At 37.1% G+C, this 21,879-nt stretch overlaps 1 protein-coding gene across 2 annotated transcripts in view; it reads left to right on the plus strand.

The window, feature by feature from the left end:
- The window catches only part of UTRN (utrophin), a 296,332-nt gene that overhangs the window by 85,208 nt on the left and 189,245 nt on the right, over window positions 1–21,879 (plus strand). The window contains exons 37-49 of one of the 2 annotated variants that reach the window (XM_065731580.1): window positions 152–301; window positions 683–820; window positions 1,761–1,913; window positions 7,417–7,608; window positions 7,937–8,109; window positions 11,053–11,203; window positions 12,266–12,441; window positions 13,092–13,227; window positions 15,290–15,439; window positions 16,386–16,470; window positions 17,168–17,373; window positions 18,541–18,658; window positions 21,644–21,849. In XM_065731580.1, the coding sequence (XP_065587652.1) occupies window positions 152–301; window positions 683–820; window positions 1,761–1,913; window positions 7,417–7,608; window positions 7,937–8,109; window positions 11,053–11,203; window positions 12,266–12,441; window positions 13,092–13,227; window positions 15,290–15,439; window positions 16,386–16,470; window positions 17,168–17,373; window positions 18,541–18,658; window positions 21,644–21,849 (2,034 nt within the window). Of the gene's footprint in view, window positions 1–151; window positions 302–682; window positions 821–1,760; window positions 1,914–7,416; window positions 7,609–7,936; window positions 8,110–11,052; window positions 11,204–12,265; window positions 12,442–13,091; window positions 13,228–15,289; window positions 15,440–16,385; window positions 16,471–17,167; window positions 17,374–18,540; window positions 18,659–21,643; window positions 21,850–21,879 lie in introns of those variants that run through there. The other variant, XM_065731573.1, reaches the window with a different exon arrangement.

Raw genomic sequence — 21,879 nt, forward strand, 5'->3', positions numbered from 1 at the left:
TTATTTTGGGTGTCATAATAAAGACAAATAACTTTAGGGAATTGATCAGATCTTTGTTAAAGAGGTGCCTATCTGCTTCTGATTCTCTTCTAAGCATAGATCTTGGCATGAAATTACCCAAAAGTGTATTTATTTATGTAAAATGTTGCAGATGCTTGTTGGACAAGATCGACTCCCTGTCATGTCGGAGCCCCACGAAGTCAGAGTGGCTTTTCCAGACCTGGAAAAATTTGAGAGTGACCTACAGAATATGTTGAAACTTGTGGAAAAGCACCAGGAGCTGAGTGAGGAAGATGAAAAGGTTTGTGAGCAATGGGAGAATTAAACAATGGGCTAAATCCTTTTCTTTTTTCTCCTCACATTATATTTCCTCTGACTACTGGGGGAATTCTGAGAAAATCTTTTTAGTGCAGGAATCAAAAATAAAAGGAGTTGCTAGGCTTTTGGAGACATGGCATGATTTTCCCATATTTTTCCTAGCTGATGCCTCTTCTTGTATAGTCTGTATTTTCATGATGGTTTTATATAATCTGATCCAGGTAGTGAACTTTGTGCATCTTTTCTTGTTTTTCTACTTAAACTTATAAGGCTGGCTTACTGTGAAAGTAATAGAGTGGAAAATGTGTGTGTGTTTTTTTTAACTTCCTTTTTCTTTTCTTCCTTTGTAATTGTCTATACTTAGCTGGACCAAGAAAGAGCTCAGATTGAGGAGGTTTTACAGAGAGGAGGACAGCTGTTACAGCAGCCTATGGAAGACAATAAGAGAGAGAAGATACGCATGCAGCTGGTGCTTCTGCAGACAAAGTACAATAATGTACAGGTATGATTACAATAGTTAATGGAGTTGAAGCTCATTTATGCTGAGTTCCCTTTAGTATCCCACTTACTGTCTGGTTATAACCTTTTTCAATATGTAACAGTGTCTCCAGAAGAGTTAAATGTGTGTGCACTCAGTCTGATTCTTTGAAGGTTTTGAGGAAGTGGTTTTGTTTTTTCCTTTTCAGTGTCACAGAGGGCTGCCCTGTATGTATTTGCACAGATGGGTGCAGACAACTGGGTGTTTACTTCACTACTTGTCCCTCCTGGCCCTCCAGCAATGGGTTACCTCCGCCACAGGGCTGGGTTAAGAGTGGCAACATTGACACTTGTATGCAAAGATATTCAAATGTATTCATGGAGTTCTTGTTCAGAGAAGTTGTAGTGAATGAGAATCTGACCCCAGATTTCTTCTGTTTCTACAGTGGGTATTATCAGCAATTACTGACTCTAGTATATAGTTGTGCTTTCATACGCTATATTTAAAATTTTTTTTTGCATAGGAGAAAGGGGATCTATATTTCTGTTCCTTTCAACTCACCTGCTCAAATCATATTTGAGTTTGTAAAATGACATACAGCTCAGATGAGATGTAGCAGGATAAGACCCTTCGGCTGACTTTGATACAGTCTATGCAGATAAATGGAATATATACCTATTCGTAAAAAATTAAATGGCTTCTACTGTTGTATATTTCTGGAGGAGGTCAAGTCTGGACAAACTGATCTAGTGATTGGCAGCCCTACGCATGGCAAAGGAGGATGGAGCTTGATAATCTTCCAACCCAAGCCGTTCTGTGATTCAATTGTACGATCCTGTATTTTGGAATTTTTCTTCATCAGATGAATCTGTAGAATAGTTTTGTTTTTCAAATAAATAAGACCTATCCTGTTCATTATTTCCCTCTTCTCATATATTTTTTTTCCCTGAACTCTGAACTGTAGGAGGGCAGGTCATTTCAGAGGAGACAAGTGGTGGAACTCTCTCCAGTGTTTTCTCAGTATAAGAAGGACCATGATAATCTAATGAAGTGGCTGGATGAGGCTGAACGCCGTCTACCAGGGCTGCAGGGAATGGAAGATGAACAGAAGCTGCAGGTAAACGAGGCTTTTTTTCTTAGAACAAACAGAACGAGGGCTACATTATGGATGAGCTTCAGAGATTGATGTATTAGGGCTTATGACTGTTCTCTTGATAATTTCTTGGGAAGAAGTGTTTTCAAAATAACAGGTTTCATTTTTCATTAGAAAATGATCTGCCTATATCCCAACCACCGTTTTCTACGTAGCAGTCATAGGTCCAATATTTCTCAGCCACCAGGCTCAAATTTTAAAGCAGTTAAATCAAGATAGTTTCTCTTGTCGATCTTGCATATGAGGATTATGCTTAGCTGTTTTTTCTGGATCAATTAGCTTGACTCAGTCTAGTTGGTGTATATGTGATAAAAGCCTGTTTTGAAGCTTAAACTACATGCAATGATAGCAGTATTGTAGCTACTAAAATGCTACCCTTCACTGCCTCAGACTCTAGGGAGTGAGAAGTGCCCTTGTGTGATTAATATTGCTGTAAACAATAAAGCTTTTAGAAAATGACAAAGTTTGAAGTATGTCTGATGAGAAGAGTTGTGTGCCACAGTGCGTGCAAGTGAGTCTTGACAAACACTTTAACAAGTGATTTAATAGGATGTCAGGGTCTGATAAAATTATCTTCCCAAAAAACTGTATTTCTTCGTTATTGAGGGTACAGATACTTTCAGTGTGTTTTATTTTGTCTTTATTATTATTTCTTCTTTTCATCCTTCAAACCATTGTGACTGCATGGTAATTACTTTAATATTTTTGGCAATAACCGTCAGGAACCTTGTGAAGCAGTAAGTAATTTCTTGGACAAGCTTGGGGGCTAGGCAATCTGTCAAGTACTTCTCAGTTTCTGCATATGAACCTTCATTATTAAAACCAATCAATCTCTTTTTGACTGCTGTGTAAGTTTTTAACTGCACCAATTAACTTAAAGGCAGAGGTAAAATGCTCTGGTTCCCTTTGAGACTCATAACTGTGAACTTGTAATGTGGTGCTCTTTATTCACAGGCATAGAGCAATGTGGCTTCAGCTGCCTATGATGGGTGTAGACCTGTGGTAGGCAAACTATTGTCCTTGCTTCTGCAGGCTTTAGAAGTGAACCTTCTGACTTGCTTCTCTGTATGAAGAATTGAATCATAAGCCTCCCATGCAGAGCTAGGCAGCAGAAATGGCCTTAAGAGTCTGCTTGCCTGGCTGGTTGCTCTGTTGGGTCCCCAGTGGACACTGCTGCCGAGTTACTGTGGTATTTGCATGTGAGCTGCTTAGGACCTGACATATGCAGTGGAATTTATTTGAAGTAAAACCGTGTGATTCATTTTTGCTTGACCATCTCTGCTTTCTGAGTGAATCAATTCCTGTACTGAAAAGGGAACAAACATGCACCTAGATGTTCTCCTCCAGTGTGAGTAATCCTGTCATGCCACAGGCTGGACTTCTTGAGCCCTGTTGGTCCCACTAGTGGTTGACTGATCTTTTCTAAGGAAGATCCTTTGCTTTCAATAAAGTCTTTGTATTTAGGGATATACTGTAGCTAATCCTTGGCATTTCTGGATAGAGGAAATTCCTTCATCTTGGTATTGGGGTGCTGAATGCAGAAGGTCATATAACTACAGATTACAAGAGGTATTACAATAGACTGTGGATGAAGAAATGCATCTTTGCTCAGATTTACTGACTCCCACATGTAATTTTTATTCGGACAGTGTCTGTTGGGCTTTCAGATGAGGGCCAGAGCAGTTTTTGTTACTGCTTAGAGACTGAAGCTGTTGCTTTTATTTCCTTGCGTCTTCAGCCTTCTGGTATCTTAGTGATAAGTAAGGCAGCTTGCCACAGTTTAATTTTTTGTCATTTACTCTCTCTCCTCTGCTTCACTAATTGATCGTGAACACTTGCCAGGAAGGATGTGCCTTGAGGTTGCCACTTCTTATTTTGATCTTACAAATTTTATTTATTTATTTATTTTTATTTTTTAATTTTTAAATCAGGACTGTGCTGTTTTTGAAGGGAAGCATAGTGTTCCCCTAAAAGATCATTCCTTTAGGTGAACACAGTCGCTTCAGAATTTCATTGGTATCAGCAGAGAAGGAATTCTGATATTAAAATTCCTTAAGAGCAACACCTTTCCTGATTGTTACCATCTTACTTGTGCTTGATCCCATACCTCCCTTGATGTATCCAGGAGGCCTTAGACTAGGAGTATCATAGAGCATCACAAAGTTGATAAAGGGCCTGGAGCATCTCCCTTATAAGGAATGGCTGCGTAGCCTTGTATGTCTCTTCAGCCTGGAGAAAAGAGGACTTTGGAGGGGATTTGATTAATAATGTTTATGAATATTTAAAGGGAGGTGGAAGACAAATGGATGAGGCCAGGCTCTTATCAGTGGTGTGTAGTGATAGGACAAGGAGCAGTTGCCCAAAACTTGAACATAAGATGTTCCATACAGTCATGCAGAAGAACTTTTTTATGGTAGGAGTGACAGAGCACTGAAACAGGTTGCCCAGAGAGGTTGTGGAGTCTCCTTTTCTGTGGATATTTACAACTACATAGACACCTACCTGTGTGACCTATTGTAGGAAACCTGTCTTATCAGGGAGTTGGACTCGATGATCTCTTGAGGTCCTTTCCAACCCCTGTGATTCTGTAACTACTGCATGGCAACTTGCTTCTCAGCCGTGAGCTCAAATGAACAGAAGGGTCTGTATTAAATTAGATGCTGCGTCGACACCTCACCTTCAAGTGAGGGAGTTGCAGAGAGCAGAAAAGCCCACATCAGAAGTTTGTAGGGATGCTGTGTGTTTCCTTGAACTCCTTCTTTTCTGACCTTGTTTTAGTATTTATTGAATTGTTCTATTCGAACTTAGCTGTAAATGAGGAAAAAGAAAAAATAAACATTAAATTGCAAAACTAATTAGTTGACTAAAGTTCCTGAGATAGTTTTCTGGGCTTTAGAAAGCTGTTCTGAATTTAAAATGATCGTTTTGCAAATGGTGAGTGAATTTGGTGCCTCATGCACCGTATTGTTTCTCAGGCTGAAACACAGATAAGTATTATTTCAATAATAAAGAAAACATATTTGCTTGCCTATTGTGTTTTTTATCAGGGAAGTTTTGGTTTACTTAAACGTGAACTGGTAGCTATGTTGTCAACAATCTATTGTTTACTGACTTCACCAAGTAGCATAGAAAAAAACATGGTTGTGTGAGTTTAGCATTGGAAAACTTCCTGAAAAGGTTATGAATTATTTTTGCTGAGAGAAGGCACGAGGATGAGTTAAGAAGTGTGCATTTTTTGATTGAAAGAGTATTTACTTGCTAAGGAGATAAATAATATATGGTGATCTGAGATTAGACTGAGTAAACACTTGATTATTACTTCCACATTATATTTTATGTCAATCTCTTGGTTAGTATTTTCAAAAATCCACTTTGGAAGCAAGTCGAAATATCACCTTGAGTAGAATCTTTGTTAGATTTTATTTAAGAATATGTTTAAGTGTAAAAGAGGAAAAGAAAAGAAATCCAATCTGAAATCCAATCTTCAATCCTCTCTTGTTTATAGAATGTATACTTGTAACTTTATTTTTCTTAATATTTTGAGAGAGAAGATTTAACAATTGTGTTCTGTCACCGCTGAAATGAAAACACAAAAGAGCAATTGTCATCCTGTCAAATCTCTTCCTAAATAATTTTTAACTTACAGCTTTTTGAGTTTACCTAAGAAAATAGTTTGTGTGTTTCAAAATTAAAATACCAACATCTTTAAAACTTAGATGTTTGCACTGCCTGAGATGCAGTTATGTCAAATTTTTGCTTTTCTGGTATTCCTTTTTTTTTAATACTTAATGCTGTAGTTTAGAAGCTGCTAGTCTGTATGGCAGAGAATAGCAGAACACTTAGTTATACAACAAGTGTTTACAACACTTACATATGTTCACCCTTAAAGGAAGGGCTGTGAAGGAAGGAAACATCTTAGTGATGAGAGACAGCTGCAGGAGATGTACTCTGAAGGAGCAGCACCAGGAGGAGTTCACTGCCATGCAGAGAAGCAGCAACCTGGCCCTGAATGAGGCTGCTTGGGATGCAGAAGGTTGCACTGTATGGCAGCAAGTAGAATGCTGGGACACTGAAAAAAAAAAAGCATCCTGATGCTTTTCAGATCATCACATCTCATGTTACTGAGTAAAATTTGCTTCCAGTTGTAAAAATTTTGTCTAATTTCTGTGGAACTGGAGGCCTCCTCTTCCACATAAGAATCACACTGCTGACAAAGCCTCTGGTGTCTACTCCAAATTTCAGCCATGGAAGCTGGCAAATGTGCGTACAACACATCAAGAAAATGTTTCTTTGGGGAGCATTGAGAGTCATGGTACTAGATTTATTGCTAAAACATATATAATAGCTTATAGCTTCTGCTGTGCCACTTACTTGCTGTAGTGTTATGGAAGCAAGCAAAAGTAATGTTGATTATTTTATGGTATTTGAGTTTGTTGGTCTATTTCAGTAAACTAACAGTTTGTGTATTTATGAGTCCTGTTTCTTTGATATACAATGAATGACTGAAAACATACCGTACTTAGTGATAAAGTTCTTGTGAAAGCGCACCTGTGTCCTCAGTACTGATAGGGTAATTGCTGTGTGCATTTATGTATGTCTTGTTGAGAATTCTATTTCATTGAGTACTAAGCTGTGACTTAGTTGCTTGAATTCTTCAGTACTTGGAGGTGGGTGTACCTTTTCAATGCTGATTTTAAAGAATGGGGCTCTTTTCAGAGATGGTGATGGAATTATATTGGACAGGAAACCTTTTCAGCAAGAAACTGCCTTCAGTCTTAGGAATATCTGCTTTGCTCGGCTACCTTTGCCAGGTGTGGCCATGTGTAGCTTCTTACAGCTGGTTTCCTCGCACTTCACATCAAGGTTGTGGTTTGTAATTCAAGAAAATGCTGCACACACTTACTGTTCTTACTTTGCAATCTGCTAACGGTATTTGGCTAGATGGCCTGGTCTTATAACCAGAGTGGATAGCAGTTGCCAGCTTCTCGAGGAGTTAGTACAACTTATTACCACAAAATTAATATTGTATTACTGGTAAAGCATCAATTTATTTAAATATAGTTGGGAAATATGGATGGGGATGCTTGCTGAGGAGAATCTGGAGAGAAGATGAATCTGCTTCAGTAAACTGGTATCTTATGGGAATTCTTGATGAGTTTATGAAGTTTATGTACTGAAAGGCTGAGAGTCAAGATGAGAGATGCAACAGCAATGCCCTTCCCCCTCCCCAGAGTTTTAATAAAGAAGAATACAGTTTTATTGTGAAGCATGGTATCTACTGTTTTGTAATTTATTTTTTCAATAAGTAGTTTTCTGCAGGATTTGGAGCTTTCTGAAATGACATGACTTGGCTATAAAAGCCTTTGTCTTTTAATTAAGAGGTTTTAATTCTGAATATAATCTGTTGACTTGTGACTTTTTTCCTTAAAATTTCTTGCACTGTGAAATAGTACTTTTGTACTTCTAGGCAGTTGCTGTCCAGCAGAGGTTAAAAAGCCACTTTGCTGCTGGGATGAGGACTCTGCCTTTTTCAGCTGAATACATGGTTGAAATCAACAAGGTCTTGCTTGCCATGGCTGATGTTGAGCTGTTGCTGAATGCACCTGAGCTAAATACTGGCATCTATGAGGATTTTTCAACTCAGGAAGATGCACTGAAGGTACTACATATCTAAACATTCAGAGGGAAGGAGAATTGGAGGGGTTAGCAGCATTCATGACATAAGTGTGGATTTGTTTAAAAACAAAGCTACTGCTCTGAGAAATATAGTGTGACCCTTTACCTCAGGAACACATGAGATATATAAAACATTTCATCCTCTTCTTAGAAAAAAAGTTGCTATGGCTGATCTTATCTATAAACTGCTGATAGCTATTATTGTAGGTACTGTTTTGGAATAACATATTGAGGACATAAATTTTTGTCTTTTTCCCTGCTCATGTTCATTTTACTGATGGCTTATGTTGTTATTGTTATTGTACTTGTAGAATGTAAAAGATATTTTGGATAAACTTGGGGAACAGATTGCGGTCATACATGAGAAGCAGCCTGATGTTATACTGGAAGCAACTGGGCCTGAAGCAGTACAAATAGGTGATGCACTCACCCAGCTGAATGCAGAATGGGACAGAATTAATAGAATGTACAATGATCGTAAGTGGTAAGTTGAAAGTGCCTGGTGTTCATGGTTAAGTGGTGCACATTTTATGCCTTGTCAGACATTTGTAAAACAATTCTGTCCATGTCTGACGTTGAAAATAAAGATAAAAATTGTTGGTGTTGTTGTCTAAGCAGAGACTTCAGGAAGTTCTGATCCACTGCATCAGGGAAGCATTAGGATTTCTAAAGCATCATCGGGCACTGTTGTTTCACTGTGTTTTAATTTGAGAATAGTGTTTCCAGCTGGGTATTGCTTTCTGTGTTTTTGCTGTCTGCCAATGGTCCCCTCTCACATTTGGATACAACTGTTCCGGAATCTGGTACCTGTCATTACTGATTATTCCTGTAGCTATATTGTTGTCTTCATAAGCCTAAGTCACACTGAGCTCTTAGATATGCCTTCCCCCCCCCCTCCCTATAACTTAATTTAAAAGCTTTAACTAATAATATCTTTCTATAAGTATCAGTAAAATTTCATTTAGTGTTAAAATTTCATTTCACTTAAGTAGCCAGGGTTAACTGGAAACCTAATCTTACCATTGAAAAAGATAATTGTGTCAAAGAGTAACCGCAGTGTTTATGATTAGCAGGCAAAACGCAATAATTCACCTTCTCAGTTAGCTCACTGAATACAAATTACTTTTCAACTTCATAACGTTTGTAAAGCTTTGCATTTTAATGAGGATATTATTAAGCACAATTTTCATGCAAAAAAGATTGCTGGACTAGGAATTTAAGCTAAAATGGGATGCAACTTCCGGAATATATTAAGTGCTACAATTCTAATGGGGTAATGTATTTTAATTAATGAAGACAATTTTAGTACTGTATGTTGGTGTTTGTATTTCTTAACTCTTTTATTACTGAGATTTTTTTTAACCAAATGTTTATCCAATCTTGTCCTAAGTATAAGAAAGAGAACAAAAATAATCCATCTCCTTAGTAATCTCTGGCTTTTCTATTTGTAGGGTGTGTGTAGATTTTGACAGGATAGTAGAAACAGCATCTGAAATGCTTGGAAAAAAACTGATTAGTTTTCCGAGCTAGTAATGATTTTCCTGATTGAGTTCCAACTAAGTAGTTAAACCTTGGGTAAAAGCTCTAATGTAGCCAAGGACAAGTAGAATTCAGTTGCACTTACAAAGCCTTTAAGCACTCAGCTGAATCTGATTGTCTTGGTTTGACTTAAACACACATAAATTAAAATGTATTTGGGTTTTCCATATGTGATTTTTTATTTTATATGTATATATACACAAAGGTTCAACAACATGTGTGGTGTTGCTTGTAACAATGCTGGCTTGCTTGTTCTGCTTCTTCTGACATAAACTTTCCACCAGAGTTAAAAGTACTGGTGATTTTGGAACAAGCTGTGTCTTGGAAGTATGTGCCTTCCTATGGAGGAAGCCTGTCATAGCCATATCTTGGTGGTATACTTACAGGACTTTTGTACTTATACCTTTCAGCCCAGGCATTCTGTGTACTGAAACAGTAGCAAGTGCTGCATTTACCTCAAAACTGTAGTGAAACCACAGCTTGATGCTTAGAATACTGTGTAACTGTAGGCTGGGAACTGAAACAGTGGAAACTTTCAGTGTTGTAAAGGTCTTAAATTGTAAATTCGGAAAAAAATTCATGGCTCAGAAATTTTCATTTTGAAGGAAGCCATTAAAATATTCGTTCAAACTATTTTAAATGCTTAGAATATATCTTCACATTAAAACTGAAATGAGATACTATCATGTGAGAAATAAAAGGAGAATGTGATCTGGGGTCGGTCTACAGGTTGAACCAGTGTTTTGCCATGGGGTGTATACAAGAAAGTACACCTTTAAGATGATCTAGTTCCACTCATCTTGCTATAGGCCAGAGTGCCTCCCTGTAGACCAGGTTGCTCAAAGCCCCACCCAGCCTGGCCTTGAGAGCTTCCAGGGGGAGGGCACTTACAACCTCTCTGGGCAAGTTGTTCCAGTGTCTCACCACCCTCATTAGGAATTTTGGCCTAATGTCTATTCTCAGTCTACCCTTGTCCAGTCTAAAGCCATTTCTCCTTGTCCTGTTACTGCCTGCCCTTATAGAAAGTCCTTCACCAACATTCCTATAGGTCCTTTTCAGGTACTGGAGGGCTCCTAAGTGCTGTTTGTCTCAAGTCCTGTGTCCTTGGAGACATTTGTCAACTTTGTTTTGTAATGGTACCATTTTTTTTAGCAATCAACCAGTTGAAGTTTTTCTCTATACCTTTTGACATGCCTTTCTTACTTAACATTCATAGACCCTTTTTAGTGACTTTGTTAGCATTGTAGAACTCTAAATTAAAAACAACTTTCTCACTGTGGTAATTCAGTCTTTTTCCTTACTTGAAAATGTTGCCCTTTAAGCTTAGCTTCACAGTAGTTTGAGACTGTAAAGATTGAAATAATAGCAAAATGCATGATAAATTACTGTGTGATTAAACTATAGAATTACTTGCACAAGTGTCTGGTAATACGGTCACTTCTGTGTAGTCAAAATCACTTTCATTTATTAAATTCTGGCACCAACACCACATGGTTTATGAATTAAAAAAATAATTTAAGCAATTAATCATATTTGATATTTTATATTGTCTGATGTCTGAACTGTTTTACAGCAAAAAAAAAAAAAAAAAGGTTCTGCTGGCCAATTTGATGCAGCTAATCAATCTTTATTTTTCTGAGTGATAGAAACAAAAGTGTGCTTCGCACTGCCCTTTTTTTGCTTCAGCTGGAAGTTATGCTCTTGGCTTTTACCAGTTATTACCATGTCAGGAAGCTTTCAGTACCAGGACTTGATCGTCCAGGCTACGTGCTCTTATTTTCTTGTTTTGCAAGTTAAGTTGTACGGAATTCTTAAATATCACTAGAGCATTAATTTTAGTCTTTTCATTGAAATAGTTGGATAATTTTTCAACACATTGTTTTTACAGTTCCTTTGATAGAGCAATCGAAGCGTGGAGGCAGTTCCACTGTGATCTCAATGACCTCTCCCAGTGGATAACGGAAGCTGAAGGGTTATTAGCTGATACCCGTGGTCCAGATGACAGCCTGGATCTGCAGACAGCTGGGCTACATCAGCAGGTATGTACAATACATGCTGTAATGGGACAAGCTAGGAAATCTATTTTTTTGTCTAAAATTGTAGTTTTTTTATGTGAATCGTGTATGCGTTTAATATGAGACTGCCATTGTGTATCTTCCATTTGTAGTTTAAAGTGATTCCTGGAAATCGGAATTCATGCTTGTAGCACTATGACTTCTGTCCTGAATAGTTTTCACTTAATTTGGTAATTCAGATACTGACATCATTTCTTCTAGAAAATGAGAAGATTTCAATTATGCCTTAGATTGTATTGTTCAAGTATTCAATTCTACGGTTTAATTACCTGATATTTTTCTGGATTCTCATTATAGAATAACAGACTCTTCTGTTTAGCCAAGCTACTCTGCTTCTTGCTGAAAAAGAGGAAAACACTGCTTTAAGGGTCCGATTTTCTTTCTCTTCTGTGTAAGGAGTGGTTATCCAAGTGTTATCCTAACACATAGTTACAGCTTGAAGCTTTTTTTCTTTGCCATCTCCCATCTTTCTTGAATTATCTTGCTTCTGTTCTGATTGCAGAGAAATTTCTCCTAATATTGTAAACTTGCTGTAGTTGTAAGGGATGTTTGGATTTTTGATCCTGACATCTGACTTCAGTTTCATGGATTTGCTGTGGTATTTGGAGGGCAAAGATGTAATGATCTTAGCTAAAATAGGATTCAGTTACGGAAATAGGGTCATGATTTACAAGAAGAAATAGTTTAGAAAGCAAGAAAGTCATACTATCTGTTGGGAGTACTGGAAAGGAATTATCAGTGAGCATGAATTCTAGCACTGATGATTTGAATGAATTATTGTGATCCTAGGTAGTATTCAGAAGCGTATTCTTTATCATTGTCTCTTTTTTATGACACTTTAGAAAATTAAACCAGTTTTTTTTAACAGTCTTAAATCAACAGCATCCAACTTTAAGTAAGATGGCTTCAAGTGCCTATTTTAGTAAAACAATATGCACTCGTTATTATATTGTGCACATTATGAACGATTGATCAAAGTTGTCTCAGGTCAGTAATAACATTCTGTGTGTCTTTTGTTTCTGACAGGAACTTGAAGAAGGAGTACACAGCCATCAGAGCAGTGTTTTGGCACTGAACAGAACTGGGGAAGGGATCATACAGAAACTCTCTGCTACAGATGGGGGTTTCCTGCAGGAGAAGCTGGCAGGACTGAATAGGCGCTGGAAGGCAATCACTGCTGAGGTCATGGATAGACAGCAGAGGTAACAAGTTATTCAGGAATTTGGATATCTGACCAGTTGTGGTGAAGAAAATCTCATTTAGCATTTATCTCTGTGAAGGATACTGTATTGTATTGCTCTGATTAGTCTAAACTGTCATTTATCACAGTTTTCCTGACATTTGGACCTCTTTAAAAAAAAAAAAAAAAAAAAAAACCCTGTCCCCTATAACTTTGATTTTTCTTGTTTTTTCAGAATTATTTCATTGCTAAGCCAGACCCCTTTTTGGGCAGGAGCACTCTTTTGGCTGAGGCAAAACTGAAAGTACCCTAGCTTGATTTCTTTTTTTGCAGTGTCAAAGATATGCTAATTGAAACAATTGTATTGTGGAAGTTAAGAGCAGTACTTCAAAACAAAAGCTGTAGTCTGTGTTTGCAGCCATTTAGTATCACTGACTAGGTATTTTCAGAACAAACCAAAATCCCTTGTGAAGGAGCCTTAAATTTCCTTCAAAAGTTTGAAGTGTGAAATATTCTAAGATAAATACATGAATTTTCAGTGTGTCTGAGGATACAAGGTTTCCTCCTCTGTTTCTTAATACTAGAGAAAGCTGTGAACTTAAGGCTTGAAAATGTCTAGCATGTCACATTTGCTGCAGAAGTGCAGGTGGATGTTTTGTTTTCCTTTTTAAGGCTAAAGGGAGAGAATCAGCAGCTGATAGATTACAGAAAAAAGCTTGATGAACTGCGTTGCTGGTTGGAAAATGCAGAAAATGCTCTGGACACGAGATTTACATTCAACCATGAAGAAAATTTACGAGAATTACAGGCAAGCTCCTTTAGTTATGTGTATGTGTGCAGGTATATGTTTAATTCAAAGTATCAGAATATGACTTTTGGAGGAGGATATTTTCACAGTGTAAATAGACAAAGAAAAATGATGGTTTTATGAGAGTTCTTGGTCAAAGAATGCTCACTTAAACAAGCAAGAAAGAAGCATCTTGTAATGAAATCAGGTTGAGTTGATAATGGTCATCTAGGCAGAAGATGATGGCTGTTTCAGAAAGTGACAAGTATATATACTACTGATAGAATTTGTAAATGGAATTTTCCTTGGGATAATACCCACAGGTCTACTTTATAATTGTGAAGACGTTAGCAAATAGTCATTAAGTTTAAAAGGGCGTTTTAAGAATGGACAGGTGGATGTGTAAGCAATGTTGTCTTGTTCATTGGGCAGCTTTAATACTTTGTTGCATGCTTAAGACTGTATTTAATCTGGTGTCTAAACTAGTAAAGGTTTTGCTTAGATGCATATATACTTGTTATTTTCCTGTTTATTTTGTGTTTGGCTTGGACAGCAAAATAGTTCTGGGATGTGTGAAAGAGAATGTCTCTGGAATGCTATAAAGAATGGGAAGAATGGTTAATCCAATAATCATATTTAAAGACTTTTTTAAAATAACAATTAAGAAATCTACTGCTAGATCAAAGTAGAAAGTCTTGAAGTTGCAACAAGTGTGTATAAGTACTGTGAAGCAGTTGCTGTTGTACTTGCCTATACAAGTTCAGTCTCTTTGAAATCTGTTAGGTATAGCTTCTGACTGGTTAGCGTGCAAGTTGAATTTTTCTTGTCAACTCTTGAAGTGAAAGGTAGAACGGGATTATGTCTGTATGTGGGTGGGGTGTCTGTGTGTAATATAAGCAGTATTTGCTAGAGAAGCACTGGCAGGGAACTAAATACTGTATTTGGACCTATTGCAGCAGGAACAACATTTGCAATTATGATTGTGCTCATTAAGGGAAGTGAATTTCAGGTACTAGTAAGATAACTGGGCTGCTCAGGACGGTAAAAAAAACTCAGAGCTTTCCTTGTTTTGTATAGTCAACAATGAGAGGGAGAGATGATGAGAAGAAATAGGATAACACGGGAGAGATTTGTTGTTTAAGACTGCTACTGGGGACATGGGAATAACAGATGTTAACTGATTGGTCAGGAGCAAAAACAAAGCAAACTTTTTTTTTTAGTAGATGCTTGGAAATTTAGTAAAAGTACTATTTGGTATTTTGCTAATTCTAACCAGTTGCCCTGTTCTGTCAACTACGTTTGTCCTGAGCTTCTGTCCCTTTCATGTGCATATCTCATAGTAACGTGTTATAAATATTAGAGTGGATGAACACAGTGCACACTGGCTAATGTCATTTGTTTGTTCTGGTGCTTTAAAGACAAAACTTATCATTCCTGCTTCATAGTTTTTCTTGGTCTGTGGGCATATGATAGCACAGTTATGTTTAAGTGAATGGGAACTGCACCCAAGCATAACCTTCTTTTTGCAGGATCTGACCTGTACTTTCATCTTAAAGATAAAAGAAGATGGTGGGAGGTTAATCAAAATTGAATTGTAAGGTTGTGTTTAGTTTTTAACTATCTTTAGAGCACGTATCATTAAGAATGAAGTATCTTGTGACAATGTGTCCTTCATCCTGGCTCATGTCAGGAGTGAGCCCTTATTTTTTAGATTATTTCTAAAACTAAGGCAGGTTATAATTTTGATTAAAAGAGTGTTGACTTTTGGATACACATCGTACATCTAGAGGTGGTCAAACAGAAGCGTCTTGTGAGGTCAGAATTGATGCGAGTGATACAAGGCTTTGTAGGCACCCTGAGTATTATATTTGCAACTTTGTGTGTGTTTTCCAGTTAATAATAAATGTTTATCTTTGAATATTTGTTTCAATAATTTCTACACATTAGAACAAACAAAAAACAACAAAAAGCTTCTTCTGTTACATATTTCAAAGGAAATTTCTAAAGATTAGAGCAGAAGGTTTCCTCTTGTTGTTTAACATTTCTGCGTTTGACTTCAGTCCAGAACTTCTGTCCCTTTTAGGTCTTAAGTGAAGAGATGGAAGTACAGGGAGACAAACTGGAATGGTTGAACAGAACTGAACCTGAAGTTATTCTGGATAAAAACGTTGATATTCAGGAAAAAAACAAGCTTTCTGATAGCCTGCAGTCTCTCAATATGAGATGGAAGAAGGTGTGTATTTCTTCAGTGTTTTTAGCTGTAGTTTAAAATATAGTGGTGTATTCAGAGTAATAGTTTTCCTTTTTCCATGCATCTATGATGTCTAAAATGTCTTGGAAGATGTGTTTGTTGAGGGACCTTCTCCAAGGCATGAATCTATGTCTGCATGAAAGTCCTGGTAGACATTATTCCATCAGAATGGGTTGATTAGTTTACTTTTTTTGCTTTCCTTTTTTTTTTTTTTTTGCATTGGCTTTCTTTCAAACTGCTGAATCAAAATATTTAGTCATAGAATTATAGAATGTTTTGAGTAGAAATGGTTCATGAGAGGATCATCTAGTTTCAACCCCCCGATGGGTAGCTATACTTGTGCAAGTTGCCAAACTGATCTCGAACACTTCCTGGGGTGGGGTATCCACAGGTCCTCTGGGTAACTGTTCCAGTGCATCACCACTCCTGTAGCAAATAATTTTGTCCTCTTATCTAGTCTAAAGCTACGCTCATCCAATTTAAAATCGTTACCGCTTGCTCTATCACTATCCGCCTTGATAGAGAGTCTCTTCCTATCTTTTTTGTAAGCTCCCTTTAAGTTCTGGAAGGCTACTGTGTTGGTTTTCTTTTTTTAATTAATTTTTAAATTAATTACCTATTGCCTTATTTTTTTGTCACTGATGACCACAAATCGTCAATGTTCCTTTGAAGTGTGCTCAATCAATAAAAATAAATTTATTTCTCTCCAAGGGTAAGGTAAGATGTGGAAGGCTTTGAAAAAACAAATACTTGCACACCTTTTGGCATTTGTATTGTTTTTAAATGGCACTTTGAAAAACTTCATTGCAATATGAAGGATACCAGTATAGCAAGCGTAATGTAAAATATTGTGTGTACTCTAATACATGAACTTTTGCTATGAATGTTGATGTACTCATTGCTTTTATTTGTCTCTGCTGGGCTGCAGGTGTTCAGAGAAGTGCCTGACAGAGTGAGACAACTGGAGGCTTTTGTTGGGCAGCCTCACCTTGTTGCACAGGGAAAGCCTTCTGGTGAGTAGTAGTGAGCTTAACTGTATTGAGCTTAGTACTGTTTGTAATCAAAAAGCCAAATCACAGCCAAACACAACTTCTGGAGAGAATCCTACTGTTCAGCTCATTCCTGCTTCTTTACAGTATCAGATTGTACTGATAGAAAAGATGGGGCTGAGCTACTGGGTGCCTGTCCCTTTTTTAGGGCAGCTATGTGTTGCCAGCTCTGTGAAGCCTCAGTTAGTTACTTGACTTAATTCTGCTTAAGTGTATTCTTAGTTAAGAATGGGAAAACCTTTCTGCCAAATAATGCAGAAGTGAGAAAGGAAATTTCAGATCTTTATCTTAATAATTGTTTTGTATGCTTAGAGTTCACCTGCCTTTTACATCTAAGAGGGCTTAACTTCATTCCATTTAATGTTAATGCCATTTTTTTTTTCAGTTGTATAGTATTATAGGTGATGCATGGGCTCTTTGTCATGCAATGAGATAATAACATCAAAACCAAAAATCATTGCATTGTGGTGTCTTAGTCTTAGATTATTGGGGTTAAAAAGCCTCAAATGCAGATCTTGCTGTGATGTTTTTTTTTTTTTTTTTTTAAGATGCTCTTGTGTATTCATAGAAACTACCAAAAAAAAAAACCCAATAAGTCATTCTCCAAATTGTATGTGTAGCCATGATTTTTTTCTTTAATGAAAACACCAAACTCTTTCAGATGTCCAAAAGGTGGTGCTAGTATCTTCTTCATTGGAAATTCCTGTTCAGACGCAGCACACTTTGGAACTGTCTGCACCTGCTGATCTGGATAAAACTACAACTGAGCTGGCTGAATGGTTGGTATTGATTAACCAGATGCTCAAGTCGAGCATAGTCACCGTGGGAAATGCTGAAGAGATCAACCGGACTATTGCACGAATGAAAGTATGTGTTTTAGTGAAGCCTAGTGGTCTGGAAAATTAGGAAACATAATTTCTTTACTAAACATACACTGCTAAAAATGTATTAAAAAAAAAAAAAGCAACTGAGATCAAAAACACACAAAACAACTGCAATAAATGCTTAACCTGCAAACTACACTTCATAATCTGTTGATATTATGCTCCTCTCCCTTGTACTATTTCCTCTTAATTCCTTGTCTTCCTTCATGAGCATAGATGTGAGAATGGTGCTGGTATTTTCTTTTTTTTCTTTTTTAATTTAAACAAAGCATATAGAGAATAAATGCAAATGGCTTTAGTGATAATATATAGATAACTTAGGCTGAAGCCTTTGGAGCAGTTTCAGCAGCCCATCAATGGAGGCTGACCTTTATGACCCACTTTGTAGTGATTTTTTAATGAATTTTGTTATGTTATAACTAGTCTTAACTGGTTTCCAGAGACACATTAAAGTAATTATAGGTTGTAATGCAAATGCTCATGATGTAAATACTTTTCTGTTGATAGCTTATGCTATGCTGAGTTGTGACAAAGGGTGGCATTTGTGAGATATGCTCTGTCATTAAGGTTCCTTGCATTTGACTTGATATCATGAGTACACGCTGCAGGTTAAAGAAATGCTGAACTGTTTCTGTGGATATCTAACATCATTTGGTATTTGATAAAATAAATATGGAAATGCTTTCTTTTAACTGTATAATGCTTACAATATGAGGTTCTGGTACATAGCTGTAGTGAAAAGAATTATGGTGTTTTGTCTGCAGTCCATGCTCACTGTTCTTCCACCTTTACCCATCTCCCTGTAAATGTGTACACTTGTGTGTGTCTACATAAAGATCAGAGCTTGGTAAGAAGGAAGTAAGTTACAGGAGAGAGAAGAACAGGTACTGGAAAATACTTCCCAATGACTGGTTGTAACAGTGATTTGTGCAGGTTAGCCTCCACATCTGGATTTTCACTTGTATTTCAGAATACTTTTGCATTTTAAAGCAGCACTATAATGCTGTGACAGCTCAAGGGTTGTAAATACTGATGAAGCAGCCATCTGTCTCTGGAGACATAGATGTTCAGTTTTATGTATAAGTAATGCAGAAATTCTTAAGTAAATTCTGTTTTTTGTACCTAAAAATCATATCCTAATTCTCAACAGATAACGAAGGCAGATTTGGACCAGAGGCACCCTCAGCTTGATTCCGTTTTTACATTGGCTCAAAATTTGAAAAATAAAACTTCCAGTTCAGACATTAGAACAGTGATTACAGAAAAGTGTAAGTTCCTCCATTCTGTGTTTTCAAATATAGTGTTTCCATGACAGTAAATCTTCATATCTTTCTCTCAAACTCTTGACTTTTAACCTAGCTGAAGTTATCTTCCTTGAGTAAACTGAAAATTAGCATTTACATGGGTTTCACTATAGCAGTCTAATGAAAATTCTTGGAAGAAAGATTGATGTTTATTTTCTTGACTGTCTGTTTTGCTGAGATTTTAAAATATCTTACGGAAAAACTTGAGTTACTTGTCAGACACAGATCCAGAGATAAGGGTTTTTATTATTTATACAAAGAAACTTCTGATATTTTTTTATTTTTGCTGAAACTACAATACACTGGACAGTTAGCAAAAAGCATGAATGTGTTGCCTTGGAAGACTATCTTTTGAAATTGTTGACAGAGAATTAGAGCTTTTAAGTCATTCATATGTAGTTTAAAAATACTTTGAAAATTTCTTTTACTGGTACTTACGGAAGGAAAATGCAACTGACACAATTAGAAACCAAAGGACATCATATTCTTTGAACTCTAGAGGCTTTGCCAATTGCTAAGATTAGAAAATTAATGCAGCAGGAAATACAGAAGAGGGAATCTATGGAACAATGGAAAGATACATTTTGCCATCTTTCTCTTCAAAGTACTTTGGTAGTAGGATAGTAGCTATTGTAGTTCAGTGGAGTCAGTCAGCAAGAGGAGATCTGGTCAGTTGCAAAGCATCCTTCACAAAGGTGACAGAGAATAAAGGAACTGTATTTTGAAAACTTATGTTGAGTTCCCTGATAGTTGTTCTCACTAACGATGGAAGTAGGGAACCTGTGTATGTTGCCATGAATGAAACTTCCAGTAGATACCCTGCATGTGTGAAGATTTTGCTCCTTTGAAGGTGACATTTGTAAAGAAAATGATTTCTGTTATAAGGGCTTGGTAGTAGTTTGCTCATTTTTCAAGAGAAGATCAGCACTGCTTTGTACATCTCATTCTTTAAATGCTCAGAAGAATATACAGTCTTCCTATGAAAGTGTGCAAATCTGCTAAGTGTTGTTAGATGAAGCCTAATTACTCAAATAGCTAGGAGCACAGAAGAAGTGAAGTTTCTTTTAGCAGTAAGTGCATAGGTGCAGGAAATAAAAAATGACACATAATCAGGCTTTCTTTCCCATTTTTGAACCCACAGGCAGATCATTGAGGCCTCAAAAAATTTTACTGTTTATCTGTCAGAGTGAAGAGAAAAGGAAATAAGTCTGTAGCAAATAATTGTACTGGGGGCTCTTGAGTGGAAAGAAGTTTCAGTCTAGACAGATAACAAGTTTAACCTGTCCGTTCATAGGGAAAAATCTCTAACATGTATTCAAGATATTATTAACAATTGAATATAACTCTATAGAAGCATCAACTATGTATCAATTTCAACTCAGTTGCTGTTGTAGACAGTTGTTTCATGGGGGTATTTTTCATTCCAGCTTTGTGGGGGGGGAATCTAAAAGCAGAGGAGACTTTTCTGTACAGTTCAGTAGCCAGCATGCAGTGTTATACTCTTTTAATTCCTGCTGTTTTTGCTTTTGCATATACATTTGCTGTTGGAGTTAGTGTTTTCTTCTGAGGTCTCATTCAATGCATTCAGTGACCTATATCATGTCAGAAAATTATAGTCACTCTGGCAAAGGCGCTTCATTGCCAGTCTGAGATCTCTGTGAAGCTGAACAGAAGATTATTGAATGTACTTTTGAAGATACCCTCCCAGGCAGATCAAGCAAAATAACTTTGGATGTTCATAAAAGATATATAAAACAAAACACAAAATAACAGTACAACCTGCAAAGGGTAAAGTTCACTTATATTGTTTTAGCTTAAACAAAAGCCTTGATGTTTTTTGCTTCATGAAGTATTAAGGCATCTTCATGGAAGATTAAAGCAACCTGAGTATCAACTATGTTGCTTTTCTAATAAAGTAAAATTACATACATTACTGGTAAGGTAATTATCTTGGGGATGTTGCTTATTGCCTACCTGCTGGTGCTGAGAACACAGATATTTTCAAGAAAACCAGCTTAGATTTTTTTTTTTTACTTTTTTGTTTGCTTGTTTTTATTTGCTCTTTAGTTCAAATGATACAACGTTTGCTACTGTCATGACAGGTAATAGGGAAGACCTATTTTTACCTCTATAGACTCACAGGGAGTATACCTTTTTATTGATCTGTAAGTATAAAGAAAAGAGTATGATGCTGTTTCTTTCTGTCAGGCAGACTTAGTACTTTTCTTGATGCTGTTTTTTTTGCTCTAGGCTTCTGTTGTGTTTTCTTTTTCATTCTTTGTTTATTAAAGGTTAAAGCTTGTTTATTGATTGTCTTAAGTAACTTTATTTATTGAGAGAGGAGTGTGATATTTGAAGGAAATGGGGTGAAATCGATAACTTCTCTGTTGTATAATCTATGCAAGCCTGTAGAAACCTGTGGTGGAGTGAAAGTGCTAAAGCATATTGTTACTGGAACATTCCCTCCTTAGCTGAAGTTACAGTGCAGGTGCTACTACACTGCTTTCATTGTGCAGAGTGGTCAGTAAACTTTAGTTCACATTGTAAGTGCACAAATAGGACTTGCTGGCACAGCCTTCAGCCTGTCCTGGTGCTCCCTGAGAACCCTGCTGGTGGCATTTCTGCTGTGGCATTTCTGCTGTGCAGCTGTGGCAGATCTACCTCCCATGTATGTGTTCATAATAAGCAATGGGTAATGATTTGGAGTCTTCCAGAAATAGTAGTTGTTACCTGTATGCTGACCTGCTTAAACAAGAGGCAGTCAGACACCTTCCTTTTGTTTACTTGCATGGACATATAAATGACTTGAGGAACTAAAATATGGAATACTGAAGGGACTGTGTTTGAAAATGAGTTACATTATTGCCTCTTGTCCTGAGGCGTAAGTGGTAGTTAGGGCTACTTGATTGATTGCCTCAGTTTTTTTCATTTTTTTAATGTCCTATCCAGTGGAAAAAGTAAAGAACCAATGGGATAACACCCAGCATGGTGTGGAGGTGCGGCAGCAGCAGCTGAAGTACATGCTGTCAGACAGCATACAGTGGGATGAGCAGAGGAAGGAAATGGAGCATCTCATGGAGCAGTGCGAGATCCGTCTGCGTATGCTTCAGCAGGCCCCAAAGGAGATGCTTGTCAAACAGATTTCAGATAACAAGGTAAGACCGTCTGCAGTTGCCTTCTTGGTC

Source organism: Cyrtonyx montezumae, unplaced genomic scaffold (genome assembly GCF_038088225.1).
Source record: "Cyrtonyx montezumae isolate F1298 unplaced genomic scaffold, pur_monq_1.0 scaffold_0, whole genome shotgun sequence".
NCBI classification, from domain to species: domain Eukaryota; kingdom Metazoa; phylum Chordata; class Aves; order Galliformes; family Odontophoridae; genus Cyrtonyx; species Cyrtonyx montezumae.